Raw genomic sequence first — 20,920 nt, forward strand, 5'->3', positions numbered from 1 at the left:
TATTACTAGGAAGTAACGCTAGCTGCCGGGAGCATCGGTGACGCTGCTTGGGAATGCCGGTAGGTGAGAATATTGCAATTTTTTATTTTAACATTATATCTTGTTACTATTGATGATGCATAGGCAGCATCAATAGTAAAAAGAGAAAGAGAGCGAGCGAGAGAGAGAATTTCCCTGACAGGAAATTCTTCCACACGTGCTCAGTTTGAAAAGGCAGGACCCGTCGTTGGATTCCTGCTTTTCACAGGCAGCGACGCATCCTGCGCCCATAGGCTTCCATTGTAGCCAGTGACTGGCAGAACAGGATGCGTCACTGACCGATTTTCCGACGTGCAGAAAAAAACGTTCCTCTGAACGTTTTCTCTGCCCAACGGACCGCTTTTTTTTTTTTACGCAGGATCCAGTGCATGACGGATGAAACCGATGGCCATCCGTCACAATCCGTTGCTAATACAAGTCTATGAGAAAATGCAAGATCCTGAAAGTTTTTTTGCAAAATCCTGCATTCTCAAGAGACCTGAGCTGCCAGTGAACTGCGTGTGGGGAGCTCAGCTCATCAGACGCTGCCGTCTTTAAAGTCATTTGATGTCTTGCTGACTGCGCCTGTGCTGCCGCACTGCCCAAGTTCCCGCCCAGCAGTGTGAATAAAGCAGAAGACACTGCGGGGTAGGATCTCGGGCAGCGCGACCGCACAGGCGCAGTCAGCATGACATCAAATGAAGTCAGAAGACAGGCAGCGCTAACTGCGCATGCCCAAGGCATAAGATAACAGCGCAGGCAGCGGGACAGTTGAAAACTATGGAGACGGCGCCAAGAGGGCATGAGTAACTGCGGTGATGCGTCTGCATTGGGGGGGGGGGGGGGGTTTGAGACCTGCCCTAGGACTATTTCAAGGTATTTTGAACAAATTGCAAAATCAATTATTTCTGCAGTTACAGCACCAAGAACTAAAAGAGCCACCTTGTCAGAATGCAGCAGTAGTGTCGCACAAGGTGGCTCTTTTAGTTACAAACGCCTGGGGGGGGGGGGAAGTGACAGGTTCCCTTTAAGTCAGCCTCATGATAGTTTCATATGTCCATGAAACACAGACCCTGCTCTGATCACAAAATCACTGGGTCTCCTGACCTGAGCTAACCCCTGTTATGAAGCAGATGCTCAGGTCAGGAGACCCAATTTATGGGCCAGGTATCTCAAGCCGACCACAGTTCGTGTTTTATAGACATGAAACCGACCTAAGAAACACTTGTTAAAGGGAATTAGGACAAGATCTGTAAAATCCAAAATCTCTCACTGTCCGTCCAAGACTGTTTTGGGGATACCAAGCAAGCATCAACATATCTTTATCAAGGATCTGCAGGAGAATTTAGTTGCTCAAAATACCACATATTAGCATACCTTTAAAGTGTCATATGCTTTGGGGAGTGTGGCAGCTAAAATATTTGGTGTATAAAAGGAAAGAATTAATGTTAGCCAAAATAAATTCTAGAAGTGCTGAAACTCTTGTAAGAAAACTTAAGCTGCAACTTTAAAAAGAAAAGAAAAAGAAAGTTAGAATCATATACTATATAATTGTCTAAGGGTCACTTCCGTCTGTCTGTCTGTCTTTCTGTCACGGATATTCATTGGTCGCAGCCTCTGTCTGTCATGGAAATCCAAGTCACTGATTGGTCGTGGCAAAACGCCCACGACCATTGCCATGACCAATCAGCGACGGGCACAGTCCGCCGGTAAAATGGCCGCTCCTTCCTCCCCGCAGTCAGTGCCCGCTCAATACTCCCCTCCAGTCAGCCCTCACACAGGGTTAATGCCAGCGTTAATGGACCGCGGTGCAACGCACTCCATTAACGCAGCTATTAACCCTGTGTGACCAACTTTTTACTATTCAGGCTGCCTATGCAGCATTAATAGTAAAACGATCTAATGTTAAAAATAATAATAATAAAAAATAAAAAAAAAGGTTATTCTCGCCCTCCGACGTGCACCCTGTCCTCGGTAGTGCAAGCGGCAGGTTCCGGTTCCAAAGATGCTATGCGAGAAGAACCTTCCATGACGTCACAGACATTTGACCATGACGTCATCACAGGTCCTGCTCTCATACCAGCCCTGGGACCGGAAGCTGCCGCGTGCACCGCACACAGGTGCCAGGACTTCAATTGGCCTTCGGAGGGTGAGTATATGTTTATTTTTTATTTTAAGTCTTTTTTAACCTGTTACATACGTGGCTGGGCAATATACTACGTGACTGGGCAGTATACTACGTGGCTCTGTGCTGTATACTACGTCGCTGTGCAATATACTACGCGGCTGGGCAATATACTACATGACTGGGCAATATACTACGTGTCTGTGCTGTAAACTACGTCGCTGTGCAATATACTACGTGACTGGGCAGTATACTACGTGTCTGTGCTGTATACTACGTGGCTCTGTGCTGTATACTACGTCGCTGTGCTGTATACTACGTCGCTGTGCTGTATACTACGTCGCTGTGCTGTATACTACGTCGCTGTGCTGTATACTACGTCACTGTGCTGTATACTACGTCGCTGTGCAATATACTACGTGACTGGGCAGTATACTACGTGTCTGTGCTGTATACTACGTGGCTCTGTGCTGTATACTACGTCGCTGTGCTGTATACTACGTCGCTGTGCTGTATACTACGTCGCTGTGCTGTATACTACGTCGCTGTGCTGTATACTACGTCACTGTGCTGTATACTACGTGGCTGGGCAATATACTACGTGACTGGGCAATATAGTACGTGACTGGGCAATATAGTACGCGGCTGGGCAATATACCACGTGGCTGGTCAATATACTACCTGGTAAGGCAATATACTACGTGGCTGGGCAATATACTAAGTCACTGGGCAATATACTACGTCACTGGGCAATATACTAAGTCACTGGGCAATATACTACGTAGCTGAGCAATATAGTACGTGACTGGGTAATATACTACGTGGCTGGGCAATATACTACGTCACTGGGCAATATACTACGTAGCTGAGCAATATAGTACGTGACTGGGCAATATACTACGTGGTTGGGCAATATACTACGTGGTTGGGCAATATACTACGTGGGCTGTGCAATATACTACATGGACATGCATATTCTAGAATACCCGATGCATTAGAATCGGGCCACCATCTAGTTTAACATATTAGTCAATGTGGGCCACTTTTTGGATTTTTATGTTACCATTACATACTCTTAGGTATATCATAACTCGAGATTTAAAAGTAAAACGTGAACAGAGCTCCAGTGACTTACATTCTTTTCCCAAAAAGAAGGAATAGAAGCAAAGGTGATTGATGCTCAGGTAGAGCCAACCCTGGCGTGGCACTCTGCCCTTCCAGCAGCAGCAGGAGTAAAACGTGACCAGCTTTTCAGCCTCTGGGAAGTTGAACCTGCTCTCAAATTTTACCAATCCCTCACGGAATTTTTCAGGATCTTCCTCTTGCTCGGCCAACCTGCTGCTGGTCTCTTCCGCAATAAGGCCCTGCAGTAAATGTAGAACAGAGGACATGATCCCTTCAATTGTGGCATTATAAACACAGTGATTAGTACTGAATAGTTATTGAAACTAAAGTATAATGTATTTAGATCACTTTATAGTCTGTGGGGTGCACCAATTGTTGGGGTGAAGAGGGCGCAGAACTGATCAAGCACCAGTTTTCCCTGCAGAGAAGTGCCCCTACCCACCAGGTGTGCAAGGAAATGCCATACAGCTTAATTATAGTACTGTAAATGGGAGGACTGTGTGTTGGAAGAAATCGGGGATTAGTTCTGAGACAGGTTGTTGATGGCTTTGTAGGTCAGCGTTAGCAGTTTGAACTGGATGTGTTGGGGAATGGCGAGCCAATGAAGGGATTTGCAGAGGGGAGAAGCGGAGGGTTAGTGTGGAGAGAGGTGGATAAGTCGGGCAGCAGAGTTAAGGACGGACTGGAGAGGTGTGAGAGTGTTAGCATGGAGGCACATAGGAGGATATTGAAGTAGTCGAGGCGGGAAATGATGAAGGCATGCACTAACATTTTAGTAGTTTGAGAGTTGAAGAAAGGATGGATTCTGGAAGCAGGAAGAGCTTGGATGTGTGGTTTGAAGGACAGGGCAGAGTCTAGGGTGTGGTGTCATTCATTGTGATAGACAGATTGGTAAGGGAGTTAGGAGAAATGGAGGAAAGATGAGGAGTTCAGATTTGTCCACAATGAGTTTGAGGACGTGAGAGGAGAAGGAGAATCTGGCTGACTGACACTCTAGGATTCTGTACAGCAGAGAGGTGATGTTTGGGCCAGAGAGGTAGATCTTAAGGTACCTTCACACATAACGATATCGTTAACTATATCGTTGCTATTTGTGACGTAGCAACGATATCGTTAATGAAATCGTTATGTGTGACAGCGACCAACGATCAGGCCCCTGCTGGGAGATCGTTGGTCGCTGAATAAAGTCCAGAACTTTATTTCGTCGCTGGACTCCTGCTGACATCGCTGGATCGGCGTGTGTGACACCGATCCAGCGATGTCTTCACTGGTAACCAGGGTAAACATCGGGTAACTAAGCGCAGGGCCGCGCTTAGTAACCCGATGTTTACCCTGGTTACCATCCTAAAAGTAAAAAAAAAAAAAAAATAGGGATTTTTGGTTACTCACCGTAAAATCCTTTTCTCCAAGACGCTCATTGGGGGACACAGGACTGTGGGTGTATGCTTCTGCCGCCAGGAGGCTGACACTAAGTAAACTTGAAAAAAAAAAAAAAAGTTAGCTCCTCCTCCGTCGTATACACCCTGACACTGGCTACCAGAGACTCCAGTTTGGTGCAAAAAGCAGTAGGAGAACAAAAAACACAAAAAATAATATAACAGCATAAGTACAGAAACTTTATGTCTAGAAAAGATCCTACTGACTAATGTAATCAGATATAACCAAAGCAGCCATAAGGCTACCAGGGAGGGAGCTGTGTCCCCCAATGAGCGTCTTGGAGAAAAGGATTTTACGGTGAGTAACCAAAAATCCCTATTTCTCCTTCGCCTCATTGGGGGACACAGGACTGTGGGATGTCCTAAAGCAGTCCCTGGGTGGGAAAAATCACTCACCAGAAAAAGACAGCCAGATAATGTTTGTCTATAAATGCGCCACTGCCGCTTGAAGAATTCTTCTACCCAGACTTGCGTCTGCAGAGGTCTGGGAATGGACATTATAATGTTTGACAAACGTATGCAGACTAGACCAGGTCGCAGCCTTGCAACCCTGTTCTGCTGAGGCCTGGTGCCGAACGGCCCAGGAAGCCCCCACTGCTCTAGTCGAATGAGCCTTGATTCCGGCCGGAACCGTCATGCCCATGGAGCGATAAGCCTCCTGAATGGTCGCCCTTATCCATCTGGCCAGGGTAGATTTTGAAGCCGCGCATCCCTTCCTGCGACCCTGCGGAAGGACAAACAGAGCATCCGTCTGGCGAAAGGGGGCCGTACGGGAAACGTACCTCCTCAGAGCCCTCACCAGATCCAACGTATGGAGAGCTTTTTCAACACGGTGCGTAGGTGCCGGACAAAAAGAGGGCAGAACAATATCTTCATTAATGTGAAAAGATGAAACAACCTTCGGCAAAAAGGACGGTGCTGGTCTGAGCACCACCTTGTCCCGATGAAATCGCAAAAAAGGAGGACGACAAGAAAGAGCTGCCAACTCCGATACCCGTCTTATGGACGTTATGGCCACTAAAAATACGACTTTCCAAGAGAGAAACATCAAAGAAACCTCTTGAAGAGGCTCAAAAGGAGCGTCCTGTAAAGCCCTTAAGACCAGATTAAGGTCCCAAGCTTCCAAAGGAGTCTTATAAGGAGGGACCTTATGAGCGACTCCCTGGAAAAAAGTCCTGACTTGACGATTAGGAGCAATCCTGTGCTGAAAAAGTACTGATAAAGCCGAAACCTGCCTTTTAAGGGTACTCGGAGCAAGCCCAGAATCCAGGCCTGCTTGAAGGAAGGCTAGAATGTTTGGAACGGAGAAACGCAGAGGGGGCAGCCCGCGTTCTCTACACCAGGAAAGAAACACCTTCCAAGTGTGATAATAAATCCTGGCCGAAACGGACTTACGTGCACTGATCATAGTATCAGCCACTTCTTGAGAAAAACCAGCCTGAGTTAAAACCCAAGATTCAACGGCCAGGCCGTCAAACGTAGGACCTCTGAGTTCTGGTGGTAGATCGGCCCTTGAGATAGAAGATCTGGCCGATCGGGGAGCCGCCAAGGAACCCCGGCTAGAAGTTGTACCAGGTCTGCATACCAGGTCCGTCGTGGCCAATCCGGAGCGATCAGGATGGCCGGCACTCTCTCTGATTTGATCTTCTTGATTACTCTCGGGAGCAGTGCCAGAGGAGGGAACAGATAAGAGAGATGAAATTGGTTCCAAGACAGTACCAGCGCATCCACGGCGATAGCCTGGGGATCTCGGTACCGAGAGACAAAACTGGGCACCTTGGCATTCACCTTGGACGCCATTAGATCCACGTCTGGAGTTCCCCAAAGATGGCATATCTGCACAAAAACCTCGGGGTGGAGAGACCATTCCCCGGAGGCTAGACCCTGACGGCTTAGGAAATCTGCCGCCCAGTTTTCTTCGCCCGGAATGTGGACCGCTGAGATCACAGAGTGATTTCTCTCCGCCCAGAGTAGAATCAGTTTTACCTCCTGCATGGCTGCCTTGCTGCGGGTGCCCCCCTGGTGATTTAGGTAAGCTACCGCTGTGGCGTTGTCCGATTGAATCCGGACAGGGCGACCCGCCAGAAGATGGTGAAAACGTAACAAGACTAGCCGGACCGCTCGAATCTCTAAGATATTGATGGGGAGTTCTGATTCCTGAGGAGACCAGCGTCCCTGAGCTGTGTGATGGAAGAACACTGCTCCCCAACCCAGGAGACTGGCATCTGTTGTGACCACTAACCAATTGGTTGGGGGAAAGGGCTTCCCCCTGAGTAGAGATGAGCTGTTTAGCCACCAAGCGAGAGCCTGTTTGGTCTGGAAAGACAACCGAAATTTGCGGTTGAGAGAGAGAGGATTTCTGTTCCATGCTGATAGGATTGCACGTTGGAGGGGTCGAAGATGAAACTGTGCAAACGGAACCGCCTCTATGGTTGCAACCATCTTTCCTAACACCCTCATCCCGGACCGAATCGTATGAGGGTATGGTTGTAGCAGGTTCCTCACTTCCCGCCGAAGGGCTAGGACCTTGTCCTGGGGAAGGATAGTTAAGGCTTGAGAGGTGTCGAAGATCATGCCTAAAAAAGAGATTTTTCGAGACGGCCGTAGAGACGACTTCCTTAAATTTACCAACCAACCTAGACGGGAAAGGGTGTCCAGAGTGATGTCGACATTTTCCTTGCAAGACTGAAATGTCGGTCCCTTGATCAGCAGATCGTCTAGGTATGGCAAGACGACAATACCTAGGGAGTGTAGAATGGACACCACAGTCGACATGACTTTTGTGAACACCCTGGGAGCGGAGGCCAGTCCGAAAGGTAATGCCGTGAACTGGAAATGTAGATTGTTTACGGCAAACCGGAGAAATCTTTGATGGAGCGGAAAGATGGGAATATGAAGATAAGCATCCTGAATGTCTATTGAGGCCAAAAATTCTCCCTTTTCCAGAGAGGCGATGACCGACCGCCGAGACTCCATACGAAAGTGTCGAACGCGGACAAACTTGTTTAAGAGTTTGAGATCTAGGATAGGCCTCACTGCTCCATCCTTTTTGGGCACTACAAAAAGATTGGAATAAAAGCCCTGGAATCTTTCTTTCTTTGGAACAGGAGAAATGACACCGCTGATACGGAGAGACTCTATGGAATTGAACAAGCTTTGACGAAGAGATTTGCACTTGGGAAGACGGGATGGGAAGAACCGGGGAGGAGGGAGACAGACCAGCTCTATTTTGTAACCTGAAGATATGAGCTCTGCCACCCACTGGTCGTGGATTACCTGAAGCCAGACCTGGCGAAATAAAAGTAGACGTCCGCCTACCTTTCTGGAGATGCCCGGAAGAGGCCTCCAGTCACTTGGCCGAAAATCTTTGCGTCCTAGATCCTCTAGATCTAGAAGACTGGGGACGCATTCTTCCCCCCTGGCTGGCCGTATAAGGGGTCCGACCGTCTCGGTCCTGATTGGGCCGACCCTGCGCAGGAGAACCTGATGCTGGGGCCCATCTGACATAGCGAAAGGTTCTAAAGCGAGCCTGAAAATGGCGCCGAAAAGGCTGTCTGGCCCTCTGCTGAGGAAGGAACTTACTTTTCCCTCCTGTAGAGTCAGAAATGAGCTGATCCAGCTTTTCTCCGAACAAACGACCACTCTGATACGGCAGGGATGTAAGAGATTTCTTAGAAGTAGAATCAGCCCGCCAGGACCTTAACCAAAAGGCCCTTCTGATGGCAATAGCATTAGATGCAGCCGAGGAAGCACAATCTGCCGCATCCAGAGATGCGTTAATCAGATAGCTACCGGCCATAGCTACCTGAGATGACATTTCAGCCAATTCTGCTGACACATTACCATCCTGGAGAGCCTTAGATAACGAGTCAGACCAAGATATCATAGCCCTGGCAACCCAGGTTGCCGCAAAAGAAGGAAAAAGTGCTGAGCTTGAGGCCTCAAAGACGGAACGAGCCAAGCTCTCTATAAGACGATCCATAGGATCCTTAATCGATGAGCCATTAGGGAGAGATAGTAACGTGTTAGAGGCTAAACGGGACACTGGAGGATCTACAGAAGGATTTTCTGCCCAATCACTACAAAGTTCCGAAGCAAAGGGATACCTAGCCTTCAGAGCTCTTTGCCCTGAAAAGCGTTTGTCCGGGTGCTCCCTATTGCGTCGAATCAGGTCCTCGAACTCAGGATGAGAGGAAAAAACCCTATGGGCCCGTTTAGACCGCTTAAATGAGACCTTATGATCAGAGGAAGAGACGAGCTCGTCTTCTATCCCCAAAGACTGATTGACAGCTTCAATTAGGCTGTCTACTGACTCCTGAAACCCAGGTTTATCAAAATTAAGAGACCCTTCTGACTCGTAGTCAGTCTCAACTTCACCGCTTTCTGCAGGGGAAGGAGAGCAAGATACGGAACTCCAGGATGCGGAAGCACCTGAGTGCCTGGGAGACGCTTTGCGAATCCGCTTTCCATGCGTCTGTCGAGTGAGAGCGCGCCCCCTGCAGGCCGAAGACTCCTGAGACCCCGAGGCCCTCTCTAAGACAGGCGGACTACTGGTCCCGACCGCCGGGGTCTGCAGAGATTTGATCGCTTCAGTAAGGGACGCCATGGATTGTGACAAAGACGTGACCCATTCCGGTGGAGCTACCCCAGCATCTGCTTGAGGTACCGGAGCCGGAGAGACTACTGGAGAACTGGCAGGGGGGGGCTCCTGGACGCGTTCAGAGTCACAGGCCTCGCAGAGGCGATTACTTTGGGCGTGCGGAAAAAGGGCACTACAAGATACACAACTGGTAAAAAGAACCGTGTGAGTCTTAACCCTTCTAGACATAATGATCCGTAATGCTATACTCAGGGCCAGAGACTGGGAAAAAAGGAATGCTTCAGCCAGATGAAGGGAGAAGCACTTACCCCAGTCCTGTGTCCCCACGAGTACCGAGATGGATCTGAAAGCATGATGCTGAGCCCAAAAACGCTGTTTTATATACATAGCCGGCCTTAGGGGGGAGGGACCGCCAAACGATGCTGCGGCCTGGAGCAGGCCCGAAGCCGGGGCCTCAATTTTTCCCCCCTTAGAGCGAGGAGAGCCGGAACCGGAAGTGACGCGCCGAAAGGGGCGGAGCCTCCCAGCGCGGTCCGATGGCCGGAAGTCCCGGCTCCAGGAAGCCGCTCCACGCCCGAAGCGGCCAGGCAGAGCCGAAGCCTCTGGGGGGACAGCGGCGCTGAGCCTAACGCCGCGCGCCGCAGGACCATGCTGCAGCGCAGCTGCGCCACAGCGTCGCCCGACATAACGCCACAGCGCCGGACAACGCTGCAGCGCCGCCGATCCAACGCCCCAGCGCCGGACCACGCCGCAGCGCAGCAGTCCCAATGCAGCAGCGCCGGATCACCCCGCAGCGCCACCGTCCCAGCGCCAGAGCGCCGGACCACGCCGCAGCGCCGCCCCGGCCTCAGCAGAAAAAAAAGGCACCGCACTCCCGGAAGACACAGCCACAGGTAATGCCAGGAGCCCCCCAATCATACCGCACTATCGAGGGGTAGAACCAATGACGGTGCAGGAACCCTATCTCCATTATCCCCAGGATAAGGAGAGGGACCGTCCACCACCCCAGCTAACACCGCAGGGGTGTAGAATTCAGGGGGGAACACACGGACATCTTATGAGCACCTGTACAGCCTGGAGTCTAGCTACCTCAGGGTGGTCAGGGCTAGTCCGGTGAAGAATCCCACGTCGCGAGGAAGGATACGTGGAGAAACATCGCACGTACTTGCCCGTTGATGGTTTGGGGAGATCGGACCCTCAAAAAGGTCCGTCGCCCCTTCAATCCAAAGATGTTGAAAAATCGGGTCCAACGATCCAGGACCCAGAGATGTGCCTCCTTGAGACACTAAGCATAAACTGGAGTCTCTGGTAGCCAGTGTCAGGGTGTATACGACGGAGGAGGAGCTAACTTTTTTTTTTTTTTCAAGTTTACTTAGTGTCAGCCTCCTGGCGCCAGAAGCATACACCCACAGTCCTGTGTCCCCCAATGAGGCGAAGGAGAAACACTAGATACTTACCTACCGCTGTCTGTCCTCCAGCGCTGTGCTCTGCACTCCTCCTGTACTGGCTGTGAGCCGGAAAGCAGAGCGGTGACGTCACCGCTCTGCTTTCCGGCTCACAGCCAGTACAGGAGGAGAGCAGAGAAGCAGAGCGCAGCGCTGAGGACAGACAGCGGTAGGTAAGTATCTAGTGTTTGGTTTTTTTTTTTTACTTTTAGCATGGTAACCAGGGTAAACATCGGGTTACTAAGCGCGGCCCTGCGCTTAGTTACCCGATATTTACCCTGGTTACCGGCATCGTTGGTCGCTGGAGAGCGGTCTGTGTGACAGCTCTCCAGCGACCAAACAGCGACGCTGCAGCGATCCGGATCGTTGTCGGTATCGCTGCAGCGTCGCTTAATGTGAAGGGGCCTTTAGTTTCATCAGTGTAAAGATGGTACTGGACGTCATGGGACTTTATAACGGTATGTGCACACGTTGCAGATTTGCCTGTGGAAATTTCTGTGCAGATTCTGCATCTCTTGGCAGAAAACGCAGGTAAAAATCCACGCGTTTTTGGTGTGGATTTTCATGCGTTTTTTTTCATGCAGATTTGTATGCGTTTTTGAAAGCTAAATAAAGATCTATTATTGAACAAAAAAAAAGAATTATGATGTCATTTCTTGTCCAACTTCTTCATTTAAACACTCCATTGAAGAATTATTACACACACAGATCGATAGGTCTATAGATAAAATTCAAAAGAAGAGGCAGAACTCCATTTTTTCAGTGGGATAATGCGCAGGATTTTAATCAACCCACATGTCTGGGCTTGAGAAAGCCTCATTTGTAGCCGAAACATCGCCCAGACATGTGGGTTGATTAAAATCCTGCACATGATCCCACTGAAACAATGGAGTGCTGCCTCTTCTTTTGAATATTATGAAGTGTGGACAATCATTGGACAGATTGCCTGGGGGCCTTGCATCCGAAGATAAGTATTATACTGTGCTGTCCTTTTTTGTTTCTAGATCGATAGATAGATAATAGATAGATATATCATCTATTATCTATATATAGATCTATCTATCTATTATCCATCTATCTACAGATATATCTATCTATCGATATATCCATCTATAGATAGATAATACCAAGCCAGATATTTAGTAATAAACATAATTTAAAAAATGGTACATAAAGAGTAAAATAAAGACACACACACAAAATCTGCGTTTGGCTGGGGTCACACTTGTGAGATACTCGCACGAGTCTCACACCTCAATACCCGACACTGAAGCCAACACTGGGACCGGAGCTTTGAGCTGCATAGAAATACATGCAGCCGCACACTCCGGTCCCAAGTGACGGGTATTGTGGTGCAAGACTCGTGCGAGTTTCTCACAAGTGTGACCCCGGTCTTAAACGCAATATCTGTTTAATTTATTAAAATATTGAAGAAAAAAAATGGTGTGGGCTCCTGCACAGTTTTCTGCGCCACAGAGGGAAAGCCAGCGACTAGGGGCCGATGTTTATAGCCTGGGAAGGGGTTAACACTCATGGATCTTCCCAGGCTATGAATATCAGCCCGCAGATGTATATTTAGCCTTTAATGGCAATTAAAATAGGGGGATTTGATAGAAAAAATCTTAATGAACATAAAAGCAGCATTTTATCAAAAGAGTAATTATCTATACTGAGGTCGACAAATGACTATGCATAATAGTGGCTGCAAAAAGGACAGGACATATCACAGGCCAATCGCAACAACAAATAGACAAAAACCAGAGAACCAAGAAAAAGCGATCAAAAAGAGGCCAAGAATAGTAAAAAGTAGAAAAAACTTTATTAAGCATACAATTTAGCAGGAAATAGCAGTGGGTACACCCACGGGACAAATGTACAATCTAACAAAGAAGAAAACATGGGACGAAGACCGGTGGCGGCTCAGAAATCCTAATATATAATGAGAAAAGCTAATACTGTAATAATAACCCCACGTATTAACGGTTGTTTGTAGCATAGTTCTAAATGAACGTACATACATAGTGTTACAGTGATAGCCCAACAGAATCACCCTAAACACATAGAGAACTAGGGTACTACATGGTAAGATAGCACATAGCGAATCAATGATAGAAAAACACAAATAGTTAATATAGTCTCATACCGATATAGCTATGCAGAGGGCCACCAGGATAACACGTGGGGAAGCCGTCCACGCCGTCCACGTCACCCCACGTCCCATAAGATGTTCCATACAGATAATTGCCCCATATATTGCTGCACATGGCCCCATAAGATGCTCCATACAGATAATTGCCCCATATAATGCTGCACATGTCCCCATAAGATGCTCCATACAGATAATTGCCCCATATAATGCTGCACATGGCCCCATAAGATGTTCCATATAGATATTTGCCCCATATAATGCTGCACATGGCCGCATAAGATGCTCCATACAGATATTTGCCCCATATAATGCTGCACATGGCCGCATAAGATGCTCCATACAGATATTTGCCCCGTATAATGCTCCACAAATGTGGATTATGGCCCCATAAGATGCTCCATACAGATATTTGCCCCCATATCATGCTACACATGGCCCCATATCATGCTGCACATGGCCCCATACAGAAGCCCCATACAGATATTTGCCCCCATATCATGCTGCACATGGCCTCATACAGAAGCCCCATACAGATATTTGCCCCGATATCATGCTGCACATGGCCCCAGATGCCCCATACAGATATTTGCCCCCATATCATGCTACACATGGCCACATAAGATGCCCCATACAGATATTTACCCCATATGCTGTTGCTGCGATTAAAAAAATAAAAAAATTACATACTCACCTCTCCGGCCCTTGCTATAGTCACCTGCTCCCCGTTCCACCGCTGACCGCCGCTGTGTCTTTCCCGTCCTCTGAACCGACGTTCAGGAAGAGGGCGGCGCGCAGTAATCGCGTCACCGCGCCCTCTGACCTGAGCGTCATTGCGGAAGACACAGCGGCGCCAATGGTGGAACGAGGAGCAGGTGAATATCGCGCACTGCCCCCCGTCATACTCACCTGTTCCTGGCACCGTCGCTGCACGTCTGTTCCCCATTGCCGCATTTTCTTCCTGTAGTGAGAGGTCACAGTTACCGCTCATTACAGTAATGAATATGCATCTCCACCCCTATGGGAGGTGGAGCCGCATATTCATTACTGTAATGAGTGGTACCATGTGACTGCTCAATACAGGGAGAAGCTGCAGCGCCGGGGAAGAACGGGACCTGCAGGGACCACACCAGGAGCAGGTGAGCATAATTAGACAGCCCCCGCTCCCCCTCCCCTGCCGACCCCTGGGTATGACTCGAGTATAAGCCGAGAGGGGGACTTTCAGCCCCAAAAAATGGGCTGAAAATCTCGGCTTATACTCGAGTATATACGGTATTAGCGAATGGAAGAATAAGAAGTTTCTTATGCATTTAAACTATAATGGTTTTTAGAAAAAAATAAACTTTTTGCACATATAATATCCACGTATTAAAGGGAATCTTTCACTTCCTTTATCCTACCTTATAAAGGGCAGCAAAGACAAACATAAAGATAACAGCACTGAATCTCAGACATAGGCCAGTATTGTCGTATTTGTTAAATTTAAGTTGTATTTGTTGCAGCGATCATAAACCATAATTTGCATCTGTTAAAATGCCCTTTTTAAAAGATAATCTGTCAGCAGATTGTTGCTACCTCATCTGAGAGCAACATAATATAGGAAAGGAGAACCTGATTCCAAAAACGTAGTTTACTGAGTACAGTAGTTCTGACAAGTAGAGTTTTTAGATTTAGATGTAGAGCAGAGCTAAAAAGCTAACCTCACCCACACCACAGCTTTCTGTGTACTTGTCTATTGGCAGTGACCTGCTTATAAGAGGGGGTAGAGTCGGATGACTTGGCATGAGGCAGCTAGTCTGAGCACTGAAAGTCCTAGTGATAAAACCTCCATTGTAAGTAAACAACACACAGCCCAATTAGTGACACCTCACTGAATTCAGTGTTTTAACCTCTCCCTCAAGCGGTCCTTATATTACATATCAAAAACCTGCTGACAGTTTCCCTTTAAAGACTGTTAGTTAATGAGAAATGGGCCCCCCCCACTCTCTAGACACTACATAACAGTTTCCTCCTAAAGGATAATAATAGGAAGAGGATGTCAATGAGAAGCAGCAGGGCGCAGAGAGCCAGTCGCTCATGAATTACAATGGTTCTTGAGTTTCTGGAGATCACACGTGAGTATTGCAATTAGAAAAAAAATAAATTTTAGCAAAATCTGCACCAATGGTACATATAACAGAACAAATCCTGAAATCAAAATGCACCTTATGATGCCCTCAGAGACTGTAGCATAAAGGTGAGTTCAGACTCCCTTTAAACATTAATAGCTGACATACAGTTGTGCTCAAAAGTTTACATACCCTGGCAGAATTTTTGCTTTCTTGGCCTTTCTTCAGAGAACATGAATGATAACACCAAAACTTTTTCTCCACTCATGGTTAGTGGTTGGGTGAAGCCATTTATTTTCACACTACTGTGTTTTCTCTTTTTAAATCATAATGACAATCCAAAACATCCAAATAACCCTGATCAAAAGTTCACATACCCCATTTCCTAATACCATGTATTGCCTCCTCTTACATCAATGACAGCTTGAAGTCTTTTGTGGTAGTTGTGGATGAGGTTCTTTATTTTCTCAGATGGTAAAGCTGCCCACTCTTCTTGGCAAAAAGTCTTCAATTCCTAAATTCCAAAAATTCTGCTGGGGCATGTAAACGTTTGAGCACAACTGTACGTATATCACACAATATGGAGCAGAAATTGTCCGAAATATCTGTAGCTACATATATTTTGGTAGCCAATGCATCCAAGCCTTCAAATGAAAACCATATGGACATGCAATGTACATTAAATTAAAATATTCAGTAACCCTTACCTTAACCTTTCCCTTGACAAAGTTTGCTATGTCATCTTTGTTATCAAACACGGACAGAGTGTGGAGCAAGTTTTGTTCTATCCATTCCCAGTGCTGGAGAATCTCTTCTATGGTGGCTCCTGGTAAAAATAGAATGGACGCTGTATTCCAACAGTCTATGTAACGTCTAAATAAAACATCAAACAGTAAAATCACTTGAAAAATCTGTTTTCTCCAGCCTCTTTAAAGCAAAACAAAGTCTACAGCTGATTCACTGTTATTATGGAGATTCATTGTAAAAAGAGGTCTACAAAAAACACAACAAAAACTGATCTAATAGAACAAAGCTGATGTGAACAGTTGAAGGCTGCATGATCTATAAACCACAGAGTAAGCAGCAATGCAGCCCAAATTTCACATATTCACTGTCGGCATACATTTTGCTGCTGTATTCTTTGCTTTGTATATTATGCAGTCACAGCAGTTGGCACCTGTTCACACTTGCTTCATTCTGTTAGGATGTGCTCATCAGTTTTTTGTACTAGACAATTGGAAGTGGTGACACTCTCAAATTTGGCTGAGAACTCCTAATATAAGCCTAAGGCTTTTTTAATTACTGCTGGATCCTACCTGCCCTTTATATTTGCAGGCTATTAGCCCAAGAGACGCATGTTTGACAAATATTAGATCTAGGGTCTGATCAGGAAAAAATTGCCTTGTTATGGTTGGCCAATTTGTGCAGCAAGTACCTTCATTTTAGGAGTGTCTTCTATACAGCCGTAATGTAATTTACATGTCACGTATTCTATGTTTGCATATATCTTAGAGCATACAGTGTGCTGCCGTATTCTTTGGTTTGTAAAACAGTCTAAACAAAAGTAAAAACTTCAATAGGAAAAGTAGTTGTGTGCCTCTCGTTTGTTTCCAAAAAGACAGCCAGCGGGCTAAGGATAAGGAGTTCAGAAACAGGAAAATCTTGAAAAGGGAACACAATGACAATGTGACAACGTTCCCTATTTAAACAAATAAAAAAGGGAAACAAAAAAACTCTAAAATTAGAATCATTTCCACTCCTACAATAAAGACATAAAACACCACTAATATTAAAAAAAATAAGGGGGAAGAAATCTACTCTCTGAATTGACACACATTAAAAAGAAAAAAAAAAAATGGAGTAGACCTCAGACCACAGTCTGCAGCTCCTATGAACACTTAGGTGTCACCATGGAAACAAACCACAAATTTAAAAAAAAAAAAAACTGCAATAGCGATGGAAGAATAGCTGCTTAAGACCCTGACCTGGCAACCCCATCAGTACTTCATGACAGCGAGACAGGAGCCATGTGAATCTCTTTTTACCTGACTGCATGCACGGCCCCTCTTTTGATTAGCTGCACGTAATCACTGCTGTTAATCAAAATAAGGGCCAAGTATGCAGTCAGGTAAGAGGCGGTTCACAGGGCCCCTGTCCAGCGCTCACGGAATACCGACCTGGCTGCTGGACCATTGTCCTGCGATTCTCCCAGCTCTACCCTACAGTCACCCTTCCCACTTCTCTGCAATATACATTTGAAACGTGCAAATTAAGGGCTTGTGCAGTCGAGGGTCCGAGTGTGACCTGATAAAACATTGGATCGCACTCGGACCATTGTTAGTCTATGGGGCCGTGCACACGTTTCATTTTTTCTTTGGACTGAGATGGTCCAAAATCGCAACATGCCCAAGTTTGATCTGACATTAGGATTGAACTCGGCCATGCAAGTAATGAGTGCATGGAAATCACCTGAGTGCACCTCGGATAACTTGAGTGCAGTCCTTTTTCAGCGCACTCACACAATGATGAAGATGGGAGAAATTTTGTTCTCCATCTTCTCCTCAGTGTGCTCCCATTCTCTCATCTGAGAATTGGATTGTACCTATGATGACACTGTGACCAGAGTTTGATCACTGTAAGTTGCATATTCAGCCAAATTCTCTCGGATGAGAGACTATGGTTGTCTGCACAAGCCCCAAGGAAAAGTATATGGAACCGAGTAGGACTGCAGGATCAGACTACCCAGGACATGTTTGTAGTCTGTAGCCATGGAGATATCTAGGTCTCAATAAGAGCTGCAGGCATAAAAATGGTAATCTTCCTATAAGTCTACTTGCGTATTTCTTTATTTTTACTTTTTATTGAACAATCCTCGTAGTACAAGGCTGTGGTAGGAAGTCAAATTCGTTAAACTATCCTCCTGGGTGCTACAGAGTCCAATATTTTCTAGCCTTACGCTGTACCTCTAGATGTAAACGACAAATTATATGCTGTAGCGCTTTCTTTTATAATTACTGATAAACAGTAGCAAGACGCTTATGAGGTTTGCAGAAGAGACTTCCCGGATCATACAGATTCCTGGGAGACAGAAACATCTCTAAGACATGCCATTATAAGATTAAGTTCTCTGTTCCAGCCTGTACCAGATAGATGATGTCAGTATCAGCAATAAGAGAGTTGCTCAGAGGTAGATGACAAAACATACCAATATAGAAGATAGAAAGAAAATCTCTCAAATAGGTATAAAGCTGATTTCACAATATAAACTGTGTACATTATTAAACGGATCTATAAAACCGTAAATACTATTGTATTTATTTTAAAAATACATATCAGAATAGCTGTACTATCCCTTATGAAAGCTTAACTTAATCACTACCCACCTAGCCTGACTGACAGCTTCTCAGCGTCCCTCCTGCTGCTGGAATCTCACACTGCTGAGTACAAGCTGCAGCTGCCCGTTCATCAATCACTGGCCTCAGTGGTGAGGCGACTGTACGGATGTGATGTCATGAATCACGCTCCCAGCAGAGACCCCAAGAGTGGTGTTGGTTTGGACAGAAAAGTAACAGTCGTTCTCTATATATTAGAACAATCTCTTTCCTTGCATTGTGTGTATTGCATGTCAATATCTTCCCTTTTTAAAGATTTACGTTAGTCAACGGTGTCATTAGCGGTGTAACACTGCACGCAACACTGTTATTTTTGGTTACCGTAACATCCAGTGTCATGCAGGCACACAGCATGCTTTGGATGTAGCAGCAAGACTCACCAATTGCTAGGGCCCAGTATACCTCTGACTCACCACAAGCGATGCTTGAGTAAACCTGTGACCCAGGGACTTGTAGTAGTATCCGAAATGGGGCCACTCGGGCATTGGAATCCAGAACAGCATCCAGGGCGCCCACCAGGCGACCTATTGGAAGAAATAGTAATGACTACTTGTGTGGGGTAGTAAGCTCTTACATTATTCAACTTTTATCTTTTATTTTACACTTATTACCAGGAATTGGTTTTAAAGAAAATACTCCAACAAAACATATTGGCTACATGAGCACACAAATACTTGTCAACAGTCCAGACTGCTCGTGTACAAAAGTCTCAGGGAGACGTAACCCAAGGCCTGGATCGCATGAACTAGGCATATCAGGAGAATAAATATTAGTTACTGTACATATGTTGTATCTACTGTACATAATGCAATATTTATAGCACCGCGAGGATACATGTTCGGCTACAACCTGCCAGGTGTAAAAGTGGCCATAGACCTTAGACACTATTCTTCATGTCCCCCATACACATGGAAGCTTGGTCCAATAAAGAGAAAAAAAACACTGCCGGACACCTCTAGTGGCAGCTTGTCTTCTCACAACAAGTGCATTGGTCATGTAGAGATTACACACGTCTGATCCTTCTTTACCCTGACATCTGTCAGAAAGTTGGATTACCGCCATACAAATTACATGGGTGGCCAGATGTAGTTCTGTAAGAACACAACCCTGCATTGATGTAAGGTGTTAGAAGAGGTGACGTACCCTGCCGCCCCGATACCGTCACACGGAACCTATACTAACGGCCCCATACACAGACTACTGTAGGAACCCACTGATATCGGCGGGATCGGTTGACAGTCTCCCTGAATCGCCCCTGAACTTGAGATATAATGAACGTTCGACCGACATATGTAGTGTGTATACAGTCATGGCCAAAAGTATTGACACCCCTGCAATTCTGTCAGATAATACTCAGTTTCTTCCTGAAAATGATTGCAATCACAAATTATTTGGTATTATTACCTTCATTTAATTTGTCTTAAATGAAAAAACACAAAAGAGAATGAAGCAAAAAAACAAAACATTGATCATTTCACACAAAACTCCAAAAATGGGCCAGACAAAAGTATTGGCACCCTCAGCCTAATACTTGGTTGTACAACCCTTAGCCAAAATAACTGCGACCAACCTTTGGTAACCATCAATGAGTTTCTTACAATGCTCTGCTGGAATTTTAGAACATTCTTCTTTGGCAAACTGCTCCAGGTCCCTGAAATTTGAAGGGTGCCTTCTCCAAACTGCCATTTTTAGATCTCTCCACAGGTGTTCTATGGGATTCAGGTCTGGACTCATTGCTGGCCACCTTAGAAGTCTCCAGTGCTTTCTCTCAAACCATTTTCTAGTGCTTTTTGAAGTGTGTTTTGGGTCATTGTCCTGCTGGAAGACCCATGACCTCTGAGGGAGACCCAGCTTTCTCACACTGGACCCTACATTATGCTGCAAAATTTGTTGGTAGTCTTCAGACTTCATAATGCCATGCACACGGTCAAGCAGTCCAGTGCCAGAGGCAGCAAAGCAACCCCAAAACATCAGGGAACCTCCGCCATGTTTGACTGTAGGGACCGCGTTCTTTTCTTTGAATGCCTCTTTTTTTCTCCTGTAAACTGTATGTTGATACCTTTGCCTAAAAAGCTCTACTTTTGTCTCATATGACCAGAGAACATTCTTACAAATCGTTTTAGGCTTTTTCAGGTAAGTTTTGGCAAACTCCAGCCTGGCTTTTTTATGTCTCGGGGTAAGAAATGGGGTCTTCCTGGGTCTCCTACAATACAGTCCCTTTTCATTCAAATGCCGACGGATAGTACAGGTTGACACTGTTGTACCCTCGGACTGCAGGGCAGCTTGAACTTGTTTGGATGTTAGTCGAGGTTCTTTATCCAACATCCGCACAATCTTGCGTTGAAATCTCTTGTCAATTTTTCTTTTCTGTCCACATCTAGGGAGGTTAGCCACAGTGCCATGGGCTTTAAACTTCTTGATGACACTGCGCACGGTAGACACAGGAACATTCAGGTCTTTGTAGATGGACTTGTAGCCTTGAGATTGCTCATGCTTCCTCACAATTTGGTTTCTCAAGTCCTCAG

General features: G+C 46.1%; 1 protein-coding gene across 4 annotated transcripts in view; it reads right to left on the minus strand.

The window, feature by feature from the left end:
- TBC1D8 (TBC1 domain family member 8) overlaps positions 1 to 20,920 on the minus strand; it is a 138,624-nt gene that overhangs the window by 94,017 nt on the left and 23,687 nt on the right. The window contains exons 2-4 of one of the 4 annotated variants that reach the window (XM_069757599.1): positions 18,809 to 18,919; positions 15,711 to 15,829; positions 3,279 to 3,507 (exon numbers count right to left, since the gene is read on the minus strand). In XM_069757599.1, coding sequence (XP_069613700.1) covers positions 3,279 to 3,507; positions 15,711 to 15,829; positions 18,809 to 18,919 — 459 coding nt within the window. Of the gene's footprint in view, positions 1 to 3,278; positions 3,508 to 15,710; positions 15,877 to 18,775; positions 18,920 to 20,920 lie in introns of all 4 variants that reach the window. The other 3 variants (XM_069757601.1, XM_069757598.1, XM_069757600.1) reach the window with 3 other exon arrangements.

This window comes from Ranitomeya imitator, chromosome 3 (genome assembly GCF_032444005.1).
Source record: "Ranitomeya imitator isolate aRanImi1 chromosome 3, aRanImi1.pri, whole genome shotgun sequence".
Taxonomy (NCBI): Eukaryota; Metazoa; Chordata; class Amphibia; order Anura; family Dendrobatidae; genus Ranitomeya; species Ranitomeya imitator.